Raw genomic sequence first — 25887 nt, 5'->3', positions numbered from 1 at the left:
TAGGCGAGGCCATGTTTTGGATCGGGGCACCGCCTGGTCCGTAAGGTCAAGGGCTCGTGAGAGAGTGGGTCAGGGGGTGAGCGGAGGGGCAGGAGTTCAGGAAGCCTGAGCGATTCCTCAGTGGGAAACAGGATATTCAAGGCGGTAGTTTCAGTGTTTAAGGCAGGAGACCCCAGTGTTCGTTCGGGGCGTGGGAGCAGGGAGAGGGACGTGGAAGAAGAGGAATGGTGAGGAGTAATCCCTTCCCAGATTGAGACCCAAGAATTCAGAAAGCTTGGCAAGGAGCTCTGGAAAAAATGGCCCACGTGCTTTTCTTCCTGGGGAAGGAAGGAAAGATAGTAGAGGAGGCGAGGTCCGGACCTAGATTCAGGGTTCGAGGGTCACAGCGCCTCCAATTGCCTGTAGGGAGGGAGAGGCTCCGGAACTCGGCAGAAAGCGGCATCCTGCTGGGCGTCCGGTGTGACGAGCCCTGTAGAGCTCCGGGAAAGCGAGCTGCCGCCTAGAGCGGGAAATTCGGTTGGGCAGCGGCGTTGGGCGTTCAAATGTCGCTGCCCCCGGACCTCGGGCGGCTTTTACCTATTTGGCTCAAATTCTGGGCTCTAAAGCCTGGGCGAAATTGTTACCTTTGCTCCGACTGGGCCCTGTCGCGTCGTCAGGTTTACAGGCTGGACCCAGCAAAGACTTTTCGCTTCGGCCCAGCGGGTCCACCTGTGGCCCCTGAGCCTCGGGAGACGCGGGACGTGGCCCCCGCCCCAGGAGAAAGCCAGTTGGTGGCACTTGTCTCCGCAAATTGGAACAAGATGTGCCTGCGCTCACCTGCGCGCTGTTCTCTCCCCACCCCCGGAGAGTTTAGAAGTAGTAAAACCCAAGGGAGTTAGAGCTTAAATCACTCTGGCCCTGCGGAGCGCACAATAAAGGAGGGAACTTGAGACCTGCAGAAACCGCGCGGGTCGGGAGCACAGAGGAGCCGCCAGGCCCGATCCTCGCAGGTTCCCCAGCCGGGTGGAGCCGGGGTTTGTCGCAAACAAACCCTCTCCCCTCCCGGACGAGGGGACCAAATGAGACCATTCAATTAAATGTTTAATTGCGAATTCTGGTATGGTTTCTGGAAGGTTAATCACAGCTGTCTCAATTATTTATGGCTTTTTGGCAAATTTCCGACCTGATAAGAAGTATATTCTACTGTGAAGCGTCTTGCAGGAAATCTGATAAATATTTGATTATTTCTTTCAGCTACAAGGATTCTGCGTCCACGCCCCAAGACCCGCGGGGCAAGCGGGATTTGGGAACTCCTCCCCTGGTTGGGGCGCCCCGGGCGACGGCGGGTCGAGCAAGGAGCCGGCCGCCGACACCTGGCTCCCCGGCCCTCGGGCAGCGGAGAAGCCCGGGCCGCCGTCCTGGAGGAGGGCGCGGGCGCCAGGGCCCAGCCCCTCGGCCTCCCGGGGGCGCGGCGCTCAGCCCGGCCGCGGCTCGAGGTGTTTCGGAGCGCGCCGCGGGGAGGGGCCGGGGTCCTGGGTCCGGCGCCCCGGGCCGAGTCGCCGCCGAGCCCTGGCAGCGGGCTCCGCCGAGGCGTCAGGGACTTCCCGAGAGTCGGTCCCACTAGCCTCGGAGCCGCCGTCCCCGCCCCGAGCCCAGCCGGGCTTCGGCCCCGCAGCCCGAGCGCGGAAGACGCCGGGTCCCGGGCGGCGGAAGTACAGAGCGCACTGGGATGCGTTCGCTTTTTCTTTTTTTTCGTTTGAAATTGGATCTCTTTATTTTCTATTTGCAAAGGAGTAAAAACAGCATATACAAAACTCGGCAGCCTTGTGAGGCTCCAAAAAGAAGTGTCCTGAACATTAGGTAGCTAAATTTGCTTTCAACAATCCGATGAAACTTCTGTATTTTCCAGTCCCCTCCGCCCCCAGTCTTGAATCTGATACTATTAAAACCATTTTTTCCCCCCCGACCAGATCTTTCTTCTTGGTAATGTTTGATCCTTATCTGACAGAAATTATTACCAATGTCACTCAGTGACCGGCTTAGCACTGACCGTTGGCTTAAGGTGGAGAACCGATGAGAACAAGATATGAAAAGGTCAACATCTCCTGGCAGACACTCCTCCCGTTCAGCTGTGAGCCGTGCACAGGAGTTGAAAACTTCAATTCAAAGCCCTTGTGACCGTCTGTTTTATTTTTACTTCGGTTTTCATTGCAGTTATTTGAGAAAATACTTTAGGGTGATTCACTATGGTTGATCTTTTTGGATCCCTAATTTTTATTCTGGAGAATTTCAGTTCAGCGATGCTATTTCTATAGGAGAGTCTCAGTATTGGCCGCTAGGAAAGTTTAAGCAGACCAACGAATATAATGCTTTAAATTCATTTCAAATAGCCCCCAAAACATATTATGTAATTAGAATGTAAAACTGTTATAAACATCTTTTACTCAAACCTATAAAAGGGAAATTTAGAGCAGGTTAACTTTTAGTAAGTCTTTAATTAAGATACTTCCGGAGTTGGAATTAACGTTTTTCTTTCAAATTTGTATTGCTTTAACAAGAAAAGTCATCATTGCAAACAGAATAAGTTATTTTATTACAAGAACAAAACAGACTTGCTAATTTTATGTCTAATTTTACCCACATTACAAATGCAAAGTATATATTATCATAGGATGTAAGTTACCAAACTCCAAAATATTGTGCATAAATGAAATAAACTCAACTTGCAGAATTAGAAAGAACATTAAAGTATCTACAGTCTTTATAAATAGTGCAAAGTATATACCATATCTACAGAGTATAAACACGTGAAAATGAACTTCTTAAGGAACAGTTAGAATGTTTGATCAATTTAAAATATTAATGAGGGTACTCAAATATACAACCAACCAAAACATTTATTTTTTCTCTTTTTTTAAGAAAAACTGTCGAGCTTCTTCCCAGGCCTGCTGAGGAAATCTGTTAGCCAGCTCAAGATAGTCTTGGGAACCAAGGCATTTTCCTGAGAGAGAAAAAAAAGAAGAGTAAAATTAAAAAGAGTTAAATTCTTCAAAATGTAAGAAATGAAAATTATTTTGATATCTGAGTACAAAATGGAGACATACTCTTCAAATAAATCATGATGCAAATTTAAGTAAAGGTAACTGATCTATATCTATTATAGTATAAAATATATAATATATATTTTAATCACAATCTATTTCATGCTTCTAACCTATTCAGACATTAACCCCTATGTAAAACATTGTGAAAAACATTGTTTTTGGACTCTGGAGTAAGAAAATAAGTAAATAAGTACGGTAAACAAAATAAAGTGACAGTCATGTATTCCATCCTTAAGTTAGCCTTGAAAGGCTAAATCTGTATGTAAACTTTACAGTTATTTTCTAAAATAGTCTATTTAATCTAAAACATGATTTTAGTTTAAACATAACTTTAAAAATGTTCCAATCTGGCACTCAGTCACTTAACAAAGCAGAGGGAACTGTCAGGAGCCTTACTGGCTCTTGAAACAAACGATCTCCTGGCCAGCCAGTCATCTAGCAGCGAGTATTTGAAAAACAGAATTCTTCCTCAGCAATAAGAATGTGGTGCTGCCAGGAGCTGCTTTACACTTAGAACTTAGAGGTTCACCTGGGCAATGAACTCAACATCTTGAAACATCTTGAAATATTTTGGGGGGATTTAATCTAAGCAAAAGGGGAACAGATGTCCAAGGTGCAAACTGGCAACTTAGTGTGGCATCATCATTTTTTAAAATCAAGTAAGCATATTATGAGCTGTCACCAGTAGAGTGATGACTTTTTCTAAGCAAAGCAGAGAACAGTTCCCTATTTGTTGGTTTGTGGATTAACCCATAGTAAATCCACATTGGGGAAAGCATGAAAGTCAGAGAAGATGGTCCCTTGGAAAAGGAAAGAAGGTTGAAACCATGCAGACAGAGTCAGCCCCTGGGACTTTGCCTGCCAGATAGGCAGCAAATTGTGACTCATCCTTACGTCAGGAGAAAGAGGAAGAAAAAAGAATGTTTATATGTCTTACTGGCAAAAAAATTGCTGTACAATTAAAAAATAAATTAAAAAATACATTAGAAGATTTTTCTAGGCATTTTCATAAATTCAAAATTTAAAACATTGTTTTATAAGGTATAGTAACAAATTATGTTGATTTCTGTCTAGCCTCCAACAGCTTAAAAAAAAAAATGCTGTCACTGAGTCAGGGCAGAAGTGAACTTGCACACTAATGCAGGCTTAGACAAATGGTACCAAGTATGATGTTGACTTGAATTTCTAAAAAGGGGCATAGCTTTCTGTTTACTTCTCTGAGTGCCTGAACCAATAAAACGACATTTTTTCATATTGTTACAGTTTTAGATATATTCTCTTTTACGTACTTTTCAACACCTGCCCACTATAAATAATGTGTGTGTGTGTGAGACAGACAGACAGACACACACACCCCAGGGTGACCTCCCCTTCTCCCAAGTAAGGGCTACTGAATGGGTGCCCCATAGGGTTTTGCTGGGAGTAAACCTCTGGCCACTTTAAAGACTATCAAACTAATGGAAGAATTGGGGAAAATCTGGATTAAGGTCTCATTAATCAGAGATGCTGTCACGAGAGCCAGACAAAGAGCAACTTCTCAATTACAGTGTGGGTAGCAGAATATTTCAAAAAGTAAATATGCACTTTAAAATTCGACATCTCAGCTCTGATCACAGGACTCACCTCAGCAGGAATGCTATAGGGAAAAGAAACCTTGTAAATCTTTTGGCCCCTGAACTGTGCTGTGCTCATCTGATGGCTTTTTCATCATGTAGAACAATTTTACACTTTTATTTTCAATAAAAAATTCAAGTACTTGAATTTAGGGGGATGTACGGGCTACTACCAATGATGATTTTATTCTGAACATGGAACCAAATGTATGTGATTTCAGCATTTATGTGATAATGTAGGCCAATATTAATGATCTGATTGTCTCTTGTATTGCAAAGTAGCTCTTTAGTAATTATTCACCATTTATTATACCTTGCATGAGGTAAGTATAAATTACATAAAGACGTTTTGTGGTTTTCTTTTACTTCCATAGATTTCTCTGTATATTCTAATGTACTCATGCTTGATGACAAAATCAATTTCTTTATTCCCTGAAATATATTTGGTATCCGAATCTCAAATATTTTAGGTGATGTAATAAACTGATTTCTCTAACAGTTTCAGAGGGTTGAGTGAGAAATGTCCAGCTAACAAACACATGACATTTAATTTCAATAGAGACGTACCTTTGGGCTGATAAGACTGGGTATCTGCCTGACCTGGAGTCTGTGCAAAATCCTGTGTGAAACGAGAAAAGTGTTTTTTTTAATACCAATGCTACGGACAGAGAATTTTGCTGAGCGTGGCTTTAAAAATGCTTCTGAATTCTGAGGCAACTATTTTTTTTTAACATCTTTTTTTTTGGGGGGGGGGGTATGCGGGCCTCTCACTGTTGTGGCCTCTCCTGTTGCGGAGCACAGGCTCCGGACGCGCAGGCTCAGCGGCCATGGCTCACGGGCCCAGCCGCTCCACAGCATGTGGGATCTTCCCGGACTGGGGCATGAACCCGTGTCCCCTGCATCGGCAGGCGGACTCTCAACCACTGCTCCACCAGGGAAGCCCTTTTTTAACATCTTTACTAGAGTATGATTGCTTTACAGTGTTGTGTTCATTTCTGCTGTATAACAAAGCGTATCAGCTATACATATACATATATCCCCATAACCCCTCCCTCTTGCGCCTCCCTCCTACCCTCCCTATCCCCCGCTCTAGGTGGTCACAAAGCACTGAGCTGATCTCCCTGTGTTATGCAGCTGCTTCCCACTAGCTATCTATTTTACATTTGGTAGTGTATATATGTCTATGCTACTCTCTCACTTTGTCCCAGCTTACCCTTCCCCCTCCCTGTGTCCTCAAGTCCATTCTCTATGTCTCCATCTTTATTCCTGTCCTGCCCCTAGGTTCATCAGAACCATCTTTTTTTTAGATTCCATATATATGTGTTAGCATACGGTATTGTTTTTCTCTTTCTGACCTCCTTCACTCTGTATGACAGGCTCTAGGTCCATCCACCTTACTACAAGTAACTCATTTTCGTTTCTTTTTATGGCTGAGTAATAGTCCATTGTATATATGTGCCACATCTTCTTTACCCATTCATCTTTCAATGGACACTTAGGTTGGTTCCATGTCCTGGCTATTGTAAATAGTGCTGCAATGAACATTGTGGTACATGTCTCTTTTTGAATTATGGTTTTCTCAGGGTATATGCCCAGTGGTGGGACTGCTGGGTCGAATGGTAGTTCTATTTTTAGTTTTTTAAGGAACCTCCATACGTTTTCCATAGTGGCTGTACCAATTCACATTCCCACCAACAGTGTAAGAGGGTTCCCTTTTCTCCACACCCTGAGGCAACTATTTTTGCATGAATAGTTTGGAGCCCAAATATAAAAGTTGAAGAAACTGACATTATGTAATTCAGGTTCTCATACATTTAAATTAAATAATGATGACTCAAATCTTGCTAAGTATCACCAGGGGCCAGGTTGTTGCCTCCTGTGGAAAGTACAACTTTGTTTTATATCTAACAAACTGAATTCTTTAGCCAAATACTGTCTTAAAATATTGATAGATTTTTAACATTTTAAAAAGCACAACTATAAAAGCCCTTAACGTATTCTGCAGCTATATCTTTTTTTAATTGAAGTATAATTGACATACAGTATCATATTAGTTTCAGGTGTGCATCATAGTGATTCTGTATTCATATACATTCCAAAATGGTCACCATGATATGTCTAGTTATCATCTGTCACCATACAAAGTTATTATATTATTCACTATATTTCCTATGCTGTACATTATGTTCCCATGACATTTATTTTATAGTTGCAAGTCTGTACCTCTTAATTCCCTTCACCTATTTTGCCCACCTCCTACCTCCCCATGCCTCTTTCCCAACCACCAGTGTGTTCTCTGTTATCTATGAGTCTGTTTCTGTTTTGTTATGTTTGCTTGTTTTTTATATTCCACATATAAGTGAAACCATATGGTAAAATTGCCTTTCTCTGTCTGACTTATTTCATGTAGCATAATACTCTTTAGGTCCATCCATTCTGCAGCTAAATCTTAAAGTCTAGTAATTTTACTCTTAGATGGAACATGAAAAATGTCATCTATAATATGTAAAGTTTCAGGAACCTAGGACAAACTACTAGCTCCTATTTTAAATATAATTTTCTAGTAACTATTAATCATCTAACACAGGGGACCTTGAAGAACCATTTTATAAACTAAAATCCAATGTATTTTCGTTCCCTTGAGCACAGTTATTTATAGAAAAAAACCAAACTTCATTTAACTCCAGCAATCTAAAGTGCTATCCCAAATAAGCATTATAAGAAATTTCTGTAGTATTTATAAAATCTGTGTGCTAAAATAAAATGTATGTTAAATGTGTTACATTTACATTAAATTACATTTAATTGTGTGTTAACTGTAATGGAGAAGAGTTGAATTAGAAGTACTCCGAGATCAACACCAGATGAAAATAATATATATGATCCTTACTTTAGATTCTGATACCATTTATAGTTTTATAAATTGTTTTCCAAGCAGTTGAAAATGTAAGGGACTAAGTTGGTACAGATGCAAAATTGTCTTTGCTCAACAATCACTCTCTTGGTTCAACAATCACTGTCCTGGTTGAGGCCTCTCTGCTCATGCCATGAAAAACTGCATATCACCTCCCTGGCAGTCCCTGTCCCCCTTTCTTGCCTTACTTTTCTCCACAGCACTTAGTACCATCTGACATGCTATTTATTTTACTTATTTATTTGTTTTTTGCTTTGACTCCCCCCATTCTAATGAAAGACCTTTAAAGGAAGGAATTTGTATCTGTGTTATTTGCTGCTGTATTTCCAGTGCCTAGAGCAGTGCCCAGCACACCGAGGGCACTAAAAAATTAGTGAATGAAAGAAAGAATGAATTTTAAGATCACAGTCTTAAAATTCTCTATAACATCTTTTCTGTTTAAATTTAATCCTAAGGCTGTAAGAATATCTGAAGAATCCTAAATGTTAATTACGATGTTTACATGAAAATTCATTAAGATTTTAATTATTAATCACAAGATGTTCTTTGAAAAATCTCTACCCTACCTACAGATCTGAATATCTTTGAAAAAATTTTCAGAAATTGGAATCCAGACTCAAACAGAACAATTAAGCTGAAAATAAAACATTTCTAAACAATTGATCTAGTATGTTTATTAACTGATCATCTAATAGAGGATAGTTTAAGAAATGTAAACCACTGATTGCCATCTAAGGTGAAGAAGCCTTGGGGGACTCTTTAGCCATCCCAGCCAGCTGGGCACAGTTACACCCTTTCAAAAGTGATATTTGTATCTTAGCCAGAATAAGGAACAATAACAATACAGAGCTCTGCTTTCTGTTTCATTATTATGAACAGAAAACACTGTCTATTAATCACATGTGCATCATGGAACAAAAACAGATTGGTTTTAGGGTGGAACATTTGAAGGAAAATGGAAGATTCTGATTCCAGTCCTACAGAATTTAACTGGATCAGAAAAATATAAGGCCATACTTAAAAGTTTTAGATTTAAGAAAAAGCAACAGAACAGATTTTTATTATACACACACAGGCTGTGTGTATTTATTTAAAAATTTATTTTAAATATTTATTTAAAAATTTACAAATAAACTGACATTTTAATTGATCTTTCTTCAGCAATCATTATCTTTTCTCTATAAATAGACAAAAAGCAAGATGAATTAACAGTTAAAGTCTTAAAGAAGTCTTTTAAAAAACATTTCCTTAGTGCAGGCTTACCATTTCATTAACTGGAAAAATACCCTTTTCTTGAAATCCTCCAAGTAGAAATGATACAACACCCAAACCCCAGTTTTACTATCATGATATTTTAGAAATTAATTTCAAGCACAGAAGTATGTGAAATTTTTAAAAGGTAGCGTGGATGGCAAGAATAAACAGCTGGTTCGCTTTTACTTTTCAATTGCATTAGCTTACACACAGAGCCGGAGAATTAGGCATAACACAGAAGGTACCTGAATGAACGTGGCCAGTAGAACACAGCTCATCTCCTGCTCCAGAATGATCTTGTTCTGAAGATTGTTGTAACAAGCAGCGATAAGTGAAGGGAACAGCACTTTGATCAGCCGTGGGTCACTGAAATACTGGAAGGGCAACTGGCAAAGCTTCTGCAGCACCGTGGGGTGGCGGCCGGACTGCACGATGACCTGAAACAGAGGAGGAACCCCAGGTCAGCTGCCAAAAAGCCCCAGCCTGCCTGCCCTGTGTCCCCCTTCCTCAGCCAGTAGTGCCAGTAAGAACCATGGAGAATATGCTGAATAAGTGTAAGGAGGAAAGAAAAAGACTCCTCAACTCCTTACCAGAGCTTAACTTAAGTGATATTTGAAAGGAGCAGAAAAGAAAGAAATCTCATTTCCTAACTTAAGGGAAAAGACTCCAAAAGTTCTGCACCCATTTAAAAATTCTTATAATCCACGAGGAATCATGCATTTATCATGGAGAGAGGGTGCCTGTGAAATGGGTTTGGGATACACACTGCTTTAACAGAGTGCCCCACCCTTCACTCTTCCCCTTAAAGCAAAACAGCCATATTCCTTAAAACCTGCAAAGAGCTCACTCACAAGAAAGACACCCTTTCCTATACTCCTGCTCACTAACCTAGCTCACGGAATATATTGAACACAGATAGATCTATTCTGTATGCAGACAAACCCTTGGAAAGAAAAGGGGATTGTAAAGGGAATGGGAACAGTTTCAGCAAACACAGGCTCCAAAAGTTCCTTCCTCCGATCCATACAGCTTATCTATGTTTCCATCAGTGCCACTGAGTCTAAAAGGAGAATTGTTTAGATAAATGAGACTGTTGTCTTGAAGCAGTCTAGGTTTACAACTGTGTACATTTTAAGAAATGGGGCAATGCAATTAATGGGCTTGCAGGGAAGCCCTCCTAACTTACTCCCTAGGCCTACATGATAAACTAAGAAATGTCAAAATCAGATCTGTTTCAAGTAACCTTGATTAGACTGTTCTAATATAAAAGAGCTGGGTGACCCAAAGCCCACTTCTTGGTATAGGAGGAAGCTCACGGAAGGTTAGGAACACTGTAAAATCTAAGGTCAAGACCGTAAATTGTACTTGGAAAAACACAGTTTTACAGGTACACACCCAGACAGGACTGCATTCAAATTAAAACCAGAAGGACAGAATGAAACAGCAGAGGCAGGAGAAACATAAATTACAGGGATTTACAAGTTTTCAAAGTACTTTTAACAATACTTTAAGAACACACTCTCAGATGATAATGCAGTTTGGTTTAAGAAGAAAATCAACAAAGTAATAGTTCACATATTTTAGTTCAATAGCTAAAATGGCATCAAAAACCTTTAGAGAATGTTGATAGGGACTTGTTAATACCTTCAAATCCAGCAGGAATTTTAAAGACTTGCAGTGTGACAATTCAGCACATGGCTATATGCTGCCATTTCTGACACTGGCTGAGAAAAATATGCCCTATCATCCACTTTATTGATAAAGCATTTGCTTAAATCTTTAATTATTAGCTACAAATTTTGTAGCACAGCAAAATGATCATCACTTTAGAATTTATAATGACACCATTATTAGAAGTCTCTTTTCTCCCTTTGGACAAAAATTAAGAACAAGTTTTTTCTTTGGAACTTCACTGTTAAAATGCTATTATTGGAAGACTCACTGATTGAAAAGACATTAAACTGGATAGTCTGGCTAGCACAGGCACAATGTTAACTCAAAGATGACAACTCCTGGTTCCTGGTAAATTAGCCCAGAACATAAGAGCTTAACCATAACTTATTCCACCTGGACTCCTGACTCTCGCTGGGGTGAGGCAGAGCCCCTTGGGGGTCAGTCCCCTCTGGGAACAGGGCTGGCTATCAGTTGCCCGTTGAAAAAGTGAGTTTACAGAGGTCACCAGCAGTGTAGTGAGATGACCTGCCAGAGGCCACTAGCTTTAAGTCCTGAGACTGCAGAAGACACAAATGGAGGCAGGCAGTTTGGTTACCTTGGGGTAAGGAGTTCTACCCACAGGACTGACTATGACAGGACTCAACCAGATTACAGGTAAGGGGTCCAGTCCGTGAGAGCCACACCCCTTGGCTTGGCTGTGAGCCAGAGTAGGACATGTAGTTGTCACTGTCCCTCAAATCACACTTCAGACATTGTGGGGAGACAGGATTAGGAGACCCCGGAAGTGGCCAACCTGTAGCACTGAGACTCAGTTGGCGAGACTCCTGGATAATTCAGGTGGGCTCTTGGCACAGAGCAATGGCAGTTTGATGTCATGAGCACAGCTAAAATAGTCATCTAAATTAGGCTAATAAGCACTTCCTGTAGGGGCAGGGAAGCAAAGGCTGGGATACAAACAGCCTGACCTCAATGCTCAGGGCCTTGGGTACCAGGAGAGAGTTTCCTGAGGGGCTTTTGACAGATTAGGGGATGAAGGCATCATTCAGTTTTATTTCATCCACTCACTCCCAGGCCTTAGGGGGGTAGGTCAAATGTCACCTTGGACTACTTAAGCTTTCCAAAATCAGTATAAAGTCAATAGAGTGTCATCACGGGGCATGAAGTTCTTGCTGAATGAAAGAAACGTACATAAGAGAAATCTCAGACATACAATATGATGTAAATATGTCTCTCTATATGCCTTCCTCATGGAGCTGCAACTAAATCAATAACTGCTGGTCTGCCACCTTTGTCCAGACAAAGGGTTACCAATAAGGCCTAAGGTGGTACTACCCTGAACCTGGCCAGGCCACCTGCCCTTCCCTTCAGGACACACAGGCCAACACAAATATAAAGAAGCTTTTCACAGAGCCCCTTTCCAGAGTACTGCACCAAGGGAAGGATGTGACCTGCCTGTAGATTTCTTTGGTGGCCACAGTCATCAGAGACAGTAGGTATGGCCTCAGTAGTAATGAGAAACCTCCTCTCAAACATGATGTCCATTTTCAGATGCAGAGTAGGGCTCCAAGGAAACCAAGGGAATTTCTAGCAACATTCAGATCAAAAGAGACTGAAACTGAACTTGCCTCTTGCTCTTAGGTGTGATTCTAAAATAGGTACTAACTTAAGAAGAACTAGGAGATCTGAGTTCCTGCCTTCACTCTAGTCACCAACTAGTTGTGTGACCTAAGCAAACAGCTCAGTTGCTTTGGGTTTTAATTTTTTAAAAAGTATACTTTTCATTGAAGTATAACACACACACCCATTAAGTTAATAGCTTGATTTTTCACGAAGTGAACTTAACCTGTGTCGCCAGCGTACAAATAAAGAAAGAGAACACGACCAAGGGTTCTGGGTCTTTAATACACTCTTTCTCACTGAAAATTAGATTTCTGCATTTTGAATTTAAGACAAGTCACAGAAACTACTTGACTGTAGTAGAACGTAAGATCTCTCTTATGTTCTTAGCACTTCGAGGCCTTCTTGGATTCAGTCTCTATCAATCATTCTCTGGAGAGAATTCTCCTTTGGTCTTCTAAGCAAAGGCCAGTGGGCCTAATTCCTCAGTCACTGAAGAAAGACACCTTTTACCCAAATGCCCAGGCATTCACCACCTTTTTCTTTGGTATCATTGGCAAGGGGTTGGGGGAGGGAGTAGGGAGAGGGTAAGAGAGGAAGTGGGAGAGAGACCCTCACTTCCTTTTCTTTTTGGAACTATCAACAATTCTGGGAAGAAGGGGCTTTAGAAAAAGGAAAGTTGCATGCTGCCAACGTGTGCTATAGCCTGTGGAAAGAGGGCCAAGAGAATCTGAATGCTGGCATTAAAAAGGCATCTGGGAAAAAAAATAAAAATAAAAGAAATCTGGAGTAGACAAGTGGACACGTTGATTCTTTCATCTGTTGATCCTTGACTACCCACTAAGCCTTCTGGCTCCAATCTTTGTACTTCCTACCAAGTGAAGCATAATCTGGGTGCACTGAGTGAGAGAGCCAGAAGAGAGCTCTAAATTCAGAGGACGTTTGCTGAGTGCCTCCTGTGTGCCAAATGCTGTCGGGGACATGGACAGGAATCAAGTTTTAGCTCTCAGGGAGATGAAGTATGTCCACAGTAGACAATGATGCAAAGGAGCCTGGGTCATCAGAGAGGGAAGGATAAGGTACTAGGGGACCCCTCACCTCCTTCCTTAGGTGAGGAAGGCTGCACTGGGAAGGTGGGCTGGACCTTCAAGGCTAGATCAGATTTGAGCACCGAGAATTGTAGGTGGAGGAATTTTAGGTGGAGAGAAGAAACGCCTAGGTTCAATAACCAGCCTGTCTTTGTCTGCTCAGGCTGCCATTACAAAATACTATAGACTAGGTGTCTTAAATGACAGAAATTTATTTTTGAACGGTTCAGAAGCCTGGAAGTCTGAGATCAGAGTGCAGCATGGTTGGGTTCTGGTGAGCGCTCTCTTCCTGGTTTGCAGACTTGACACCTCAGTGTGTCCTCATGTGGCCTTTCCTTAGTGAGTGCACATGGAAAGAGAGATCTCTCTCTTCCTCTTCTTATAAGGCCACCAATCCTATCACATTAGGACCCCACCCTCATGACCTCGTTTAACCTTAATTAACTCTTAAAAGCCCTATCTCCAAGTACAGTCACATTGGGGGTTAGCATATGAATTTTGGGGGGATACAATTCAATCCATAGCTCAGGTCTGATTCCTCATCACCCCTGGCCAGAATAAAGTTTCATTAGCAGGCTACCCTCACTAACCAGGTGGATTTTAGAAGTGACTGGGTCAGTTGTCTCTCAGTGGGCATAAGCCGTGAATCTGCAGGCTCAAGGGTGCTTGGTGTTAGGTAGCCCTGGGCTCTAGGCCTGGCTCTGTTCAGTTAACCAGTTTGAGCCTCAGTGTTCTTTCAATAAAATAGAGGTAGATGGCAGCCTTCAGGGTTTACATGAGGATCAAATGAGACAGTGTCCGTGACCACAATGCATTAATAAAAAACAATGTTAGTTATGAGCGTTTGGTTAGCTCACCAGCTCTGCTGCTCTGTGTCTTCTCCTGCCGGATCTGGCTTCCCTACACTTGCAGGACCAGAAGTCCCCTCCCAGCGTTAGGCCTAATGAATGCTTTCCATCATCCCACCCCCCATCTCTCCATAAGGGCTGCTCATTAGAACAGGGCATCTGGCAGCAGCAGGCCCTGCTCTGGCTGGGACTCATCAGCAAGCTTCATGCCACGTGGGAAGCCATTGTGGCGGCCTCTCCCTGGCCCTGTCTGCACAGGAGACAGCTATGCAAACAGTGCTGGGGATGCAGCTAGGATCTCGTGGTGGTGGGGTAGGAAGTGCATTCTGAAGGCTCTGAAGAGAAAATCCTAGCATAAGCACGATCCAAGAAATGCAGGTAGTGGTACAGAGAAACAGTCTTAGCTTACTCTGTGTGTGTGTGTGTGTGTGTGTGTGTGTGTGTGTGTGTGTGTGTGTGTGTGTTTTGAGCCTGTTGTGCTAGACTTGTCAATCTGAAGACAGAGCAGGAAGGGCCAAAGCTAATAGGCTGGCGTTGTGGCCTCCTGATTCAGACCCAGGAGGAGCTTCCCTCCAAGCACTTGAGGAAATCCTTAAGCCCAGGAAGTCTTCCCAGGTAGCACAGCCTGAGAATGCCTCTCCTTTTCAACCCAAAGACAAGGCAGCAGCTATTACATATTTAAGTGTGTGTAGCTTAATTCCTAGTTCCAGAAGGGCAGGAACTGTATCTTTTACTCTTCTGTTCTCCATTGCTCTGTTACAGGGCTAGGCACATCAAAGTTACTGGAATGAATGAATCAAAGTGACAGAGGGTCCCTACTTAACAAATTCTTCTGTGCCTTACCTTGGGGGAGAATCATACCACAATCTCTTCTCGTGAGGTATAGATGCCGTTTTCTGACTCAGGGGCCTCAATGGTCTCCACATCATGTTGCCTTAAGTCTGCATAGCTAGTCCCTTGTCATAGACTGAATGTTTGCATCCCCCCCACTCCAATTCTTTTTTTTTTTTTTTTTTTTTTTTTTTTGTGGTACGCGGGCCTCTCACTGTTGTGGCCTCTCCTGTTGCGGAGCAACAGGCTCCGGACGCGCAGGCTCAGCGGCCATGGCTCACGGGCGCAGCCGCTTCGCGGCATGTGGGATCTTCCCGGACCGGGGCACGAACCCGCGTCCCCTGCATCGGCAGGCGGACTCTCAACCACTGCGCCACCAGGGAAGCCCACACCAATTCTTATGTTGAAATCCTAACCCTCATGTGATGGCATCAGGAGGTGGGGGCCTTTGGGAGGTGATTAGATCATGAGGGTGGAGCCCTCATGAATGGGATTAATACCCTTATAAAAGAGACCCCAGAGGGCTCTCTAGTCCTCTTTCTGCCATGTGAGGATACGATGAGAAGTTGGTAGTCTGTAACCTGGAAGAGGGCCCTCCCCAGAACCTGAATAGGCTGGCACCCTGACCTTGGACTTCCAGCTTCCAGAACTGTGAGAAACAAATTTCTATTGTTTATAAGCTACCCAGTCTATGGAACTTTGTTATTGCAGCCCAAACTAAGACATCCCTAAAGAATGGGTTTTGTGATGCTCTGTCTCCTATCCTAGAAGGAAGTTGGGCTTGAGATCCTCAGCGTCCTAGGCACAAACTCAGGGCTCCCTGGCCTGGTTATAAAGAGAGGTCTGGAAAAAATCCTCCTCCTTTGTGGGTGGTGGGTGACACTGGTCTCTCACTTGATGTGAAAGAATCCAAAATCTTCTAGGATATCACGTTGCCAGAACCTCAGCAATACCCAACTCAACAGAAAGCCTGTCACTGGCAGAGACATTACTCAACAGTCTATAAAGCCCCTTTCCCTACATTGTCTGAGTCTCTAAACACCCTGTGAGGTGGGCAGACAGGGATGACTATACTCTTTTATAAGAAGAGATCTAATGCTCAGAAAGTTTGAAAGACTTGTCGCAGGTCCGCCAGCCAGTCACTTATGGAGCTGGGCCTGGAAAACTCTTACGACTGACTGCTGGCTTTTCTCTCACCACTCAGGCCTGTCCAGGGCTATCAGACACTCATGATGCTGCCCTTTACTAGGCAGAGGGGCTCTCTGTCACCTGAGCTCATTCCAATGACTGGCTGCCAGCTAGCTTCTCGCACAACTTTGCCCGCCCAGATGAAGATGAGGATGACATACTGTCATTCTAAACAGACTAAACCAATTGACATATACAGATTAAACCAACACAAAAGGCCTTTCTTCAAAACCCTATATTCTGTTTGGCTAGGTATCAAATAACCAGTTCTCCGCTATGGGCTGTGCTGTGCTAAGGGCTTGTCTCAAATGATCAGACCTAAGAACTTGAAAGAGAGGAATGGTTGGCAATGGGGCTAGATTCTCAGGAGTGAACTGTTGGAACATGTGACTCCGAAACGAGGACCCTCTTGTGATGGTTATGTAGTCAGCTGCCTTCTGGGTTTTGAGTGCCTGCCAATCTGGTCTTACATTTTTGAAACAACTGCTATCATCTATAATATATTTATAATGTTGATCCTTGGTATGACCTGAATAGTTTTTCCCAACAGTTAAATTTAAAGAAGAAAAAAAGGAAAGTGGAGGTAGGCTATTGAGTAGTTCTAAGTCTGGTCTAGAAATGCAGTCGGCCTGGGGAGAGTTTGCAGATTTCACACCTGTGAAATGACAACTGCTGTATTCACTTCAAAGATCCCAAGGAGAGTGGCTAGGAAGGCCTATGGAGACTCTATCATGTTATGTAAATGGAAAACAGCCTGATTCTCCTCACCCAGAAGGCCCCCTTCCTCCAACTGTGACCACCTGGAATGCAGCCAAGAACCAGGAAGTGAGCAGGCAGACCACTGAGCAGACAAATCAGTTCATTCATCAAAAATCTACTGAGCATCTACTCTGGCCAAGTGCTGTGTTAGGCTCGGGGAGCGGGGTAGTGAATGGGTCAGACACAACTTTGCCCTCATAGAGTGCCCAGTCTTTCCACAAAACTGAGGTCAATTATTGACAGCAAAGTTCTGCAAGCTCCAACTCAGTCTACCAATTCATATTTCAGAAGCAAGTCTAACAAAGTGGATTGGAATCAGCAAATTAGGAGACTGCTGGAGATAGATAAACTGACAACAGGAAGAAGCATCTGCTGACACGAATAAGTGACGGGTGGGAATTAAAATTATTTCAAGAATAAATAAGAATTCAAAAAGTTGCCTGGAACCATTTAGTATATAAATAGTTGGTCTTGAGTGCATTAATGTACTGTAGTAAAATATCATATTATAACCCATTACCTTTTCTTAGTACTCTACACTTTAAAAATTTGCTTCAAAGAGAGGCTTCTGGGAAGATGACGGAAGAGTAAGACGCGGAGATCACCTTCCTCCCCACAGATACACCAGAAATACATCTACACGTGGAACAACTCCTACAGAACACCTACTGAACGCTGGCAGAAGACCTCAGACCTCCCAAAAGGCAAGAAATTCCCCACGTATCTGGGTAGGGCAAAAAAAAAAAAGAAAAAACAGAGACAAAAGAATAGGGACGGCACCTGCACCAGTGGGAGGGAGCTGTGAAGGAGGAAAAGTTTCCACACACTAGGAAGCCCCTTCGCGGGCGGAGACTGCGGGTGGCGGAGGGGGAAAGCTTCAGAGCCGTGGTGGAGAGCACAGTAACACGGATGCGGGGGGGGGGGGAAAGCGGAGAGATACCCGCATAGAGGATCGGTGCCGACCAGCACTCACCAGCCCGAGAGGCTTGTCTGCTCCCCTGCCGGGGTGGGCGGGGCTGGGAGCTGAGGCTGGGGCTTCGGTCAGAGGCAGGGAGAGGACTGGGGTTGGCGGTGTGAACACAGCCTGCAGGGGGTTAGTGCGCCACGGCTGGCCGGGAGGGAGTCCGGGGAAAAGTCTGGACCTGCCCAAGAGGCAAGAGACTTTTTCTTCCCTCTTTGTTTCCTGGTGCGCGAGGAGAGGGGATTAAGAACGCTTCTTAAAGGAGCTCCAGAGACGGGCGCGAGCCGCGGCTAAAAGCGCAGACCCCAGAGATGGGCATGAGATGCTAAGGCTGCTGCTGCTGCTGCCACCAAGAAGCCTGTGTGCGAGCACAGGTCACTATCCACACCCCGCTTCCGGGGAGCCTGTGCAGCCCACCACTGCCAGGGTCCCGGGATTCAGGGACAACTTCCCCGGGAGAACGCACGGCACGCCTCAGGCTGGTGCAACGTCATGCCGGCCTCTGCCGCCGCAGGCTCGCCCCGCACTCCGTGCTCCTCCCTCCCCCCGGCCTGAGTGAGCCAGAGCCCCCGAATCAGTGGCTCCTTTAACCCCATCCTGTCTGAGCGAAGAACAGATGCCCTCCGGCGACCTACACGCAGAGGCGGGGCCAAATCCAAAGCTGAGCCCCTGGGAGCTGTGAGAACAAAGAAAGGGAAATCTCTCCCAGCAGCCTCAGAAGCAGTGGATTAAAGCTCCACAATCAACCTGATGTACCCTGCATCTGTGGAATACATGAATAGACAACGAATCATCCCAAATTGAGGAGGTGGACTCTGAGAGCAAGATTTATTATTATTTTTTTCCCCATTTTCCTCTTTTTGTGAGTGTGTATGTGTATGCTTCTGTGTGAGATTTTGTCTGTATAGCTTTGCTTCCACCATTTGTCTGAGGGTTCTATCCGTCCATTTAAAAAAAATTTTTTTTTCTTAATAATTACTTTTTATTTTAATTATTTTATTTTACTTTATCTTCGTTCTTTCTTTCCTTCCTTCCCTCCTTTAGACAACGAATCATCACAAATTGAGGAGGTGGACTTTGAGAGCAAGATTTATGAGTTTTTCCCCTTTTCCTCTTTTTGTGAGTGTGTATGTGTATGCTTCTATGTGAGATTTTGTCTGTATAGCTTTGCTTCCACCATTTGTCCTAGGGCTCTATCCGTCCGTTGTTTTCGTTTTCTCTTAATAATAATTTTTTTATTTTAATAACTTTATTGTTTTATCTTACTTTACTTTATCTTCTTTCTTTCTTTTTTTCCTTCCTTCCCTCCTTATTTCCTGCCTTCCTTCCTCCCTCCCTCCCTCCTTTCCTCCCTCCTTTCTTTCTATTTCTACTAATTGTTTCTTTCTACTTTTTCTCCCTTTTATTCTGAGCCGTGTGGATGAAAAGCTCTTGGTGCTGCAGCCAGGAGTCAGTGCTGTGCCTCTGAGGTGGGAGAGCCAACGTCAGGACACTGGTCCACAAGAGACCTCCCAGCTCCACATAATATCAAACGGCGAAAATTTCCCAGAGATCTCCATCTCAACACCAGCACCCAGCTTCACTCAACGGCCAGCAAGCTACAGTGCTGAACATCCTATGCCAAACAACTAGCAAGACAGGAACACAACCCTACCCATTAGCAGAGAGGCTGCCTAAAATCATAAGTCCATAGATACCCCAAAAACACACCACCAGATGTGGACCTGCCCACCAGAAAGACAAGATCCAGCCTCATCCACCAGAACACAGGCACTAGTCCCCTCCACCAGGAAGCCTACACAACCCAATGAACCAACCTTAGCCACTGGGGACAGACACCAAAAACAACGAGAACTACGAACCTGCAGCCTGCAAAAAGGAGACCCCAAACACAGTAAGATAAGCAAAATGAGAAGACAGAGAAACACACAGCAGATGAAGGAGCAAGATAAAAACCCACCAGACCTAACAAATGAAGAGAAAATAGGCAGTCTACCTGAAAAAGAATTCAGAATAATAATAGTAAACATGATCCAAAATCTTGGAAATAGAATAGACAAAATGCAAGAAACATTTAACAAGAACCTAGAAGAACTAAAGCTGAAACAAACAATGATGAACAACACAATAAATGAAACGAAAAATACTCTAGATGAGATCAATAGCAGAATAACTGAGGCACAAGAACGGATAAGTGACCTGGAAGATAAAATAGTGGAAATAACTACTGCAGAGCATAATAAAGAAAAAAGAATGAAAACTGAGGGCAGTCTCAGAGACCTCTGGGACAACATTAAACACACCAACATTCGAATTATAGGGGTTCCAGAAGAAGAAGAGAAAAAGAAAGGGACTGAGAAAATATTTGAAGAGATTATAGTTGAAAACTTCCCTAATACGGGAAAGGAAATAGTTAATCAAGTCCAGGAAGCACAGAGAGTCCCATACAGGATAAATCCAAGGAGAAATACGCCAAGACACATATTAATCAAACTGTCAAAAATTAAATACAAAGAAAGCATATTAAAAGCAGCAAGGGAAAAACAACAAGTAACACACAAAGGAATCCCCATAAGGTTAACAGCTGATCTTTCAGCAGAAACTCTGCAAACCAGAAGGGAGTGGCAGAATATATTTAAAGTGATGAAGGAGAAAAACCTGAAACCAAGATTACTCTACCCAGCAAGGATCTCATTCAGATTTGATGGAGAAATTAAAACCTTTACAGACAAGCAAAAGCTGAGAGAGTTCAGCACCACCAAACCAGCTTTACAACAAATGCTAAAGGAACTTCTCTAGGCAAGAAACACAAGAGAAGGAAAAGACCTACAATAACGAATGCAAAACAATTAAGAAAATGGGAATAGGAACATACATATCGATAATTACCTTAAATGTAAATGGACTAAATGCTCCCACCAAAAGACACAGATTGGCTGAATGGATACAAAAACAAGACCCATATATTTGCTGTCTACAAGAGACCCACTTCAGACCTAGGGACACATACAGACTGAAAGTAAGGGGATGGAAAAAGATATTTCATGCAAATGGAAACCAAAAGAAAGCTGGAGTAGCAATTCTCATAACAGACAAAATAGACTTTAAAATAAAGACTATTAGAAGAGACAAAGAAGGACACTACATAATAATCAAGGGATCAATCCAAGAAGATATAACAATTGTAAATATTTATGCACCCAACATAGGAGCACCTCAATACATAAGGCAAATACTAACAGCCATAAAAGGGGAAATCGACAGTAACACATTCATAGTAGGGGACTTTAACGCCCCACTTTCACCAATGGACAGATCATCCAAAATGAAAATAAATAAGGAAACACAAGCTTTAAATGATACATTAAACAAGATGGACTTAATTGATATTTATAGAACATTCCATCCAAAAACAACAGAATACACATTTTTCTCTAGTGCTCATGGAACATTCTCCAGGATAGAGCATATCTTGGGTCACAAATCAAGCCTTGGTAAATTTAAGAAAATCGAAATTGTATCAAGTATCTTTTCTGACCACAACGCCATGAGACTAGATATCAATTACAGGAAAAGATCTGTAAAAAATACAAACACATGGAGGCTAAACAATACACTACTTAATAACGAAGTGATCACTGAAGAAATCAAAGAGGAAATTTAAAAATACCTAGAAACAAATGACAATGGAGACACGACAACCCAAAATCTATAGGATGCAGGAAAAGCAGTTCTAAGAGGGAAGTTTATAGCAATACAATCCTATCTTAAGAAACAGGAAACATCTCGAATAAACAACCTAACCTTGCACCTAAAGCAATTAGAGAAAAGAAGAACAAAAAAACCCCAAAGTTAGCAGAAGGAAAGGAATCATAAAAATCAAATCAGAAATAAATGAAAAAGAAATGAAGGAAACAATAGCAAAGATCAATAAAACTAAAAGCTGGTTCTTTGAGAAGATAAACAAAAGTGATAAACCATTAGCCAGACTCATCAAGAAAAAAAGCGAGAAGACTCAAATCAATAAAATTAGAAATGAAAAAGGAGAAGTAACAACTGACACTGCAGAAATACAAAAGATCATGAGAGATTACTACAAGCAACTCTATGCCAATAAAATGGACAACCTGGAAGAAATGTACAAATTCTTAGAAATGCACAACCTGCCAAGACTGAATCAGGAAGAAATAGAAAATATGAACAGACCAATCACAAGCAGTGAAATTGAAACTGTGATTAAAAATCTTCCAACAAACAAAAGCCCAGGACTAGATGGCTTTACAGGCGAATTCTATCAAACATTTAGAGAAGAGCTAACACCTATCCTTCTCAAACTCTTCCAAAATATAGCAGAGGGAGGAACACTCCCAAACTCATTCTACGAGGCCACCATCACCCTGATACCAAAACCAGACAAGGATGTCTCAAAGAAAGAAAACTACAGGCCAATATCACTGATGAACATGGCTGCAAAAATCCTCAACAAAATACTAGCAAACAGAATCCAACAGCGTATTAAATGGATCATACAACATGATCAAGTGGGGTTTATTCCAGGAATGCAAGGATCCTTCAATATATGCAAATAAATCAACGTGATACACCATATTAACAAACTGAAGGAGAAAAACCATATGATCATCTCAATAGATGCAGAGAAAGCTTTCGACAAAATTCAACACCCATTTATGATAAAAACTCTGCAGAAAGTAGGCATAGAGGGAACTTTCCTCAACATAATAAAGGCCATATATGACAAGCCCACAGCCAACATCATCCTCAATGGTGAAAAACTGAAAGCATTTCCACTAAGATCAGGAACAAGACAAGGTTGCCCACTCTCACCACTATTATTCAACATAGTTTTGGAAGTTTTAGCCACAGCAATCAGAGAAGAAAAGGAAATAAAAGGAATCCAAATTGGAAAAGAAGAAGTAAAGCTGTCACTGTTGGCAGATGACATGATACTATACATAGAGAATCCTAAAGATGCTACCAGAAAACTACTAGAGCTAATCAATGAATTTGGTAAAGTAGCAGGATGCAAAATTAATGCACAGAAATCTCTGGCATTCCTATATACTAATGATGAAAAATCTGAAAGTGAAATCAAGAAAACACTCCCATTTACCACTGCAACAAAAAGAATAAAATATCTAGGAATAAACCTACGTAAGGAGACAAAAGAGCTGTATGCAGAAAATTATAAGACACTGATGAAAGAAATTAAAGACGATACAAGTAGATGGAGAGATATACCATGTTCTTGGATTGGAAGAATCAACATTGTGAAAATGACTCTAGTACCCAAAGCAATCTATAGATTCAATGCAATCCCTATCAAACTACCACTGGCATTTTTCACAGAACTAGAACAAAAAATTTAACAATTTGTATGGAAACACAAAAGACCCCGAATAGCCAAAGCAATCTTGAGAACGAAAAACGGAGCTGGAGGAATCAGGCTCCCTGACTTCAGACTACATTACAAAGCTACAGTAATCAAGACAGTATGGTACTGGCACAAAAACAGAAAGATCAGTGGAACAGGATAGAAAGTCCAGAGATAAACCCACGCACATGTGGTCACCTTATCTTTGATAAAGGAGGCAGGAATGTACAGTGGAGAAAGGACAGCCTCTTCAATAAGTGGTGCTGGGATAACTGGACAGGTACATGTAAAAGTATGAGATTAGATCACTCCCTAACACCATACACAAAAATAAGCTCAAAATGGATTAAAGACCTAAACGTAAGGCGAGAAACTATAAAACTCTTATAGGAAAACATAGGCAGAACACTCTATGACATAAATCACAGCAAGATCCTTTTTGACCCACCTCCTAGAGAAATGGAAATAAAAACAAAAATAAACAAATAGGACCTAATGAAACTTCAAAGCTTTTGCACAGCAAAGGAAACCATAAACAAGACCAAAAGACAACCCTCAGAATGGGAGAAAATATTTGCAAATGAAGCAACTGACAAAGGATTAATCTCCAAAATTTATAAGCAGCTCATGCAGCTTAATAACAAAAAAACAAACAACCCAATCCAAAAATGGGCAGAAGACCGAAATAGACATTTCTCCAAAGAAGATATACAGACTGCCAACAAACACATGAAAGAATGCTGAACATCACTAATCATTAGAGAAATGCAAATCAAAACTACAATGAGATATCATCTCACACCAGTCAGGATGGCCATCATCAAAAAATCTAGAAACAATAAATGCTGGAGAGGGTGTGGAGAAAAGGGAACCCTCTTGCACTGTTGGTGGGAATGTAAATTGATATAGCCACTGTGGAGAACATTATGGAGGTTCCTTAAAAAACTACAAATAGAACTACCATATGACCCAGTAATCCCACTACTGGGCATATACCCTGAGAAAACTATAATTCAAAAAGAGTCATGTATCAAAATTTTCATTGCAGCTCTATTTACAATAGCCCGGTGATGGAAACAACCGAAGTGTCCATCATCAGATGAATGGATAAAGAAGATGTGGCACATATATACAATGGAATATTACTCAACCATAGAAAGAAATGAAATTGAGCTATTTGTAATGAGGTGGATAGACCTAGAGTCTGCCATACAGAGTGAAGTAAGTCAGAAAGAGACAAATACCGTATGCTAACACATATATATGGAATTTAAGAAAAAAAAAGTCATGAATAACCTAGGGGTAAGACAGGAATAAAGACAGAGGTAGTAGAGAATGGACTTGAGGATATGGTGAGGGGGAAGGGTAAGCTGTGAGAAAGCGAGAGAGAGGCATGGACATATATACACTACCAAACGTAAAGTAGATAGCTAGTGGGAAGCAGCCGCATAGCACAGGGATATCAGCTGGGTGCTTTGTGACCGCCTGGAGGGGTGGGATAGGGAGGGTGGGAGGGAGGGAGACGCAAGAGGGAAGAGATATGGGAACATATGTATATATATATAACTGATTCATTTTGTTGTAAAGCAGAAACTAACACACCATTGTAAAGCAATTATACTCCAATAAAGATGTTAAAAAAAGAAGTAAAAATAAAAATTTGCTTCACATACATGATAATTCTCCTGTACCTCATATTATAGTAGGTATTCATTTCTTAAGGCATCAAAAAATATATATTAAGTATAATTTAAGTTTTAGAAGACAGGAGACTGTAATATTTAAAAAATGAACACAAGTAGTTAATGTTTGTTCTTTTTTTAACATCTTTATTGGAGTATAATTGCTTTACAATGGTGTGTTAGTTTCTGCTTTATAACAAAGTGAATCAGTTATACATATACATATGTCCCCATATCTCTTCCCTCTTGCATCTCCCTCCCTCCCACCCTCCCTATCCCACCCCTCTAGGTGGTCACAAAGCACCAAGCTGATCTCCCTGTGTTATGTGCCTGCTTCCCACTAGCTATCTATTTTACTAGTTTGGTGGTGTATATATGTCCATGCCACTCTCTCACTTTATCCCAGCTTATCCTTCCCCCTCCACGTATCCTCAAGTCCATTGACACAGACCTACTAGAGAATGGAGTTAACGTTAAATAAACATCATGTTTTAAACGTAGGTTTGGTCTTCTGCAAAATTCACTTATATGGGAACAGCTCATTCCCTGACCATACCAAAACCGTGACACTAAATAATAGAAATAAACTAGAAAAAGGTTCTGTGACAGTTTCTTGCCCTTCTCCAGATCCATCTATCCATCCATCCATCCATCCATCCATCCATCCCTCCAAGCATCCTAGACACAGCCATGGTGTACTATAGTAAAATCTCTCTCTCTCTAGAACTCACCTAATTCAAGGAAATAAAACAGAAAATGGTCATGTTCTGTCTTACCTACTTATACTCTGTGAATCCTGCTGATTTTGTTAAGATCTAAGAATGATCCTGAATTTCCCTCTTATTTAGGAGAAAGTCTTGCATTTTGTTTTATTTTTATTAGTTTTTTTTTTTTTTTTTTCTCAGAATGCCCCCTGGCAAGCTTCTAAATACTTACGTCACTGGGACTCCAATCCTATGTCTGCCATGGACCAGAAGACAGAA

General features: G+C 42.0%; 1 protein-coding gene across 5 annotated transcripts in view; it reads right to left on the bottom strand.

The window, feature by feature from the left end:
* Positions 1-2548: 2548 nt before the first annotated feature.
* The window catches only part of SCAPER (S-phase cyclin A associated protein in the ER), a 492749-nt gene continuing 469410 nt past the window's right edge, over positions 2549-25887 (bottom strand). For all 5 annotated transcript variants that reach the window (XM_067754830.1, XM_067754870.1, XM_067754838.1 and 2 more), the window contains exons 30-32: positions 9110-9301; positions 5264-5315; positions 2549-2980 (exon numbers count right to left, since the gene is read on the bottom strand). In XM_067754830.1, coding sequence (XP_067610931.1) covers positions 2877-2980; positions 5264-5315; positions 9110-9301 — 348 coding nt within the window. In that variant the 3' untranslated portion in view covers positions 2549-2876. The remainder of the gene's footprint in view (positions 2981-5263; positions 5316-9109; positions 9302-25887) is intronic.

Source organism: Pseudorca crassidens, chromosome 1 (assembly GCF_039906515.1).
Source record: "Pseudorca crassidens isolate mPseCra1 chromosome 1, mPseCra1.hap1, whole genome shotgun sequence".
NCBI classification, from domain to species: domain Eukaryota; kingdom Metazoa; phylum Chordata; class Mammalia; order Artiodactyla; family Delphinidae; genus Pseudorca; species Pseudorca crassidens.
This window is presented reverse-complemented; position numbering and strand designations above follow the sequence as displayed.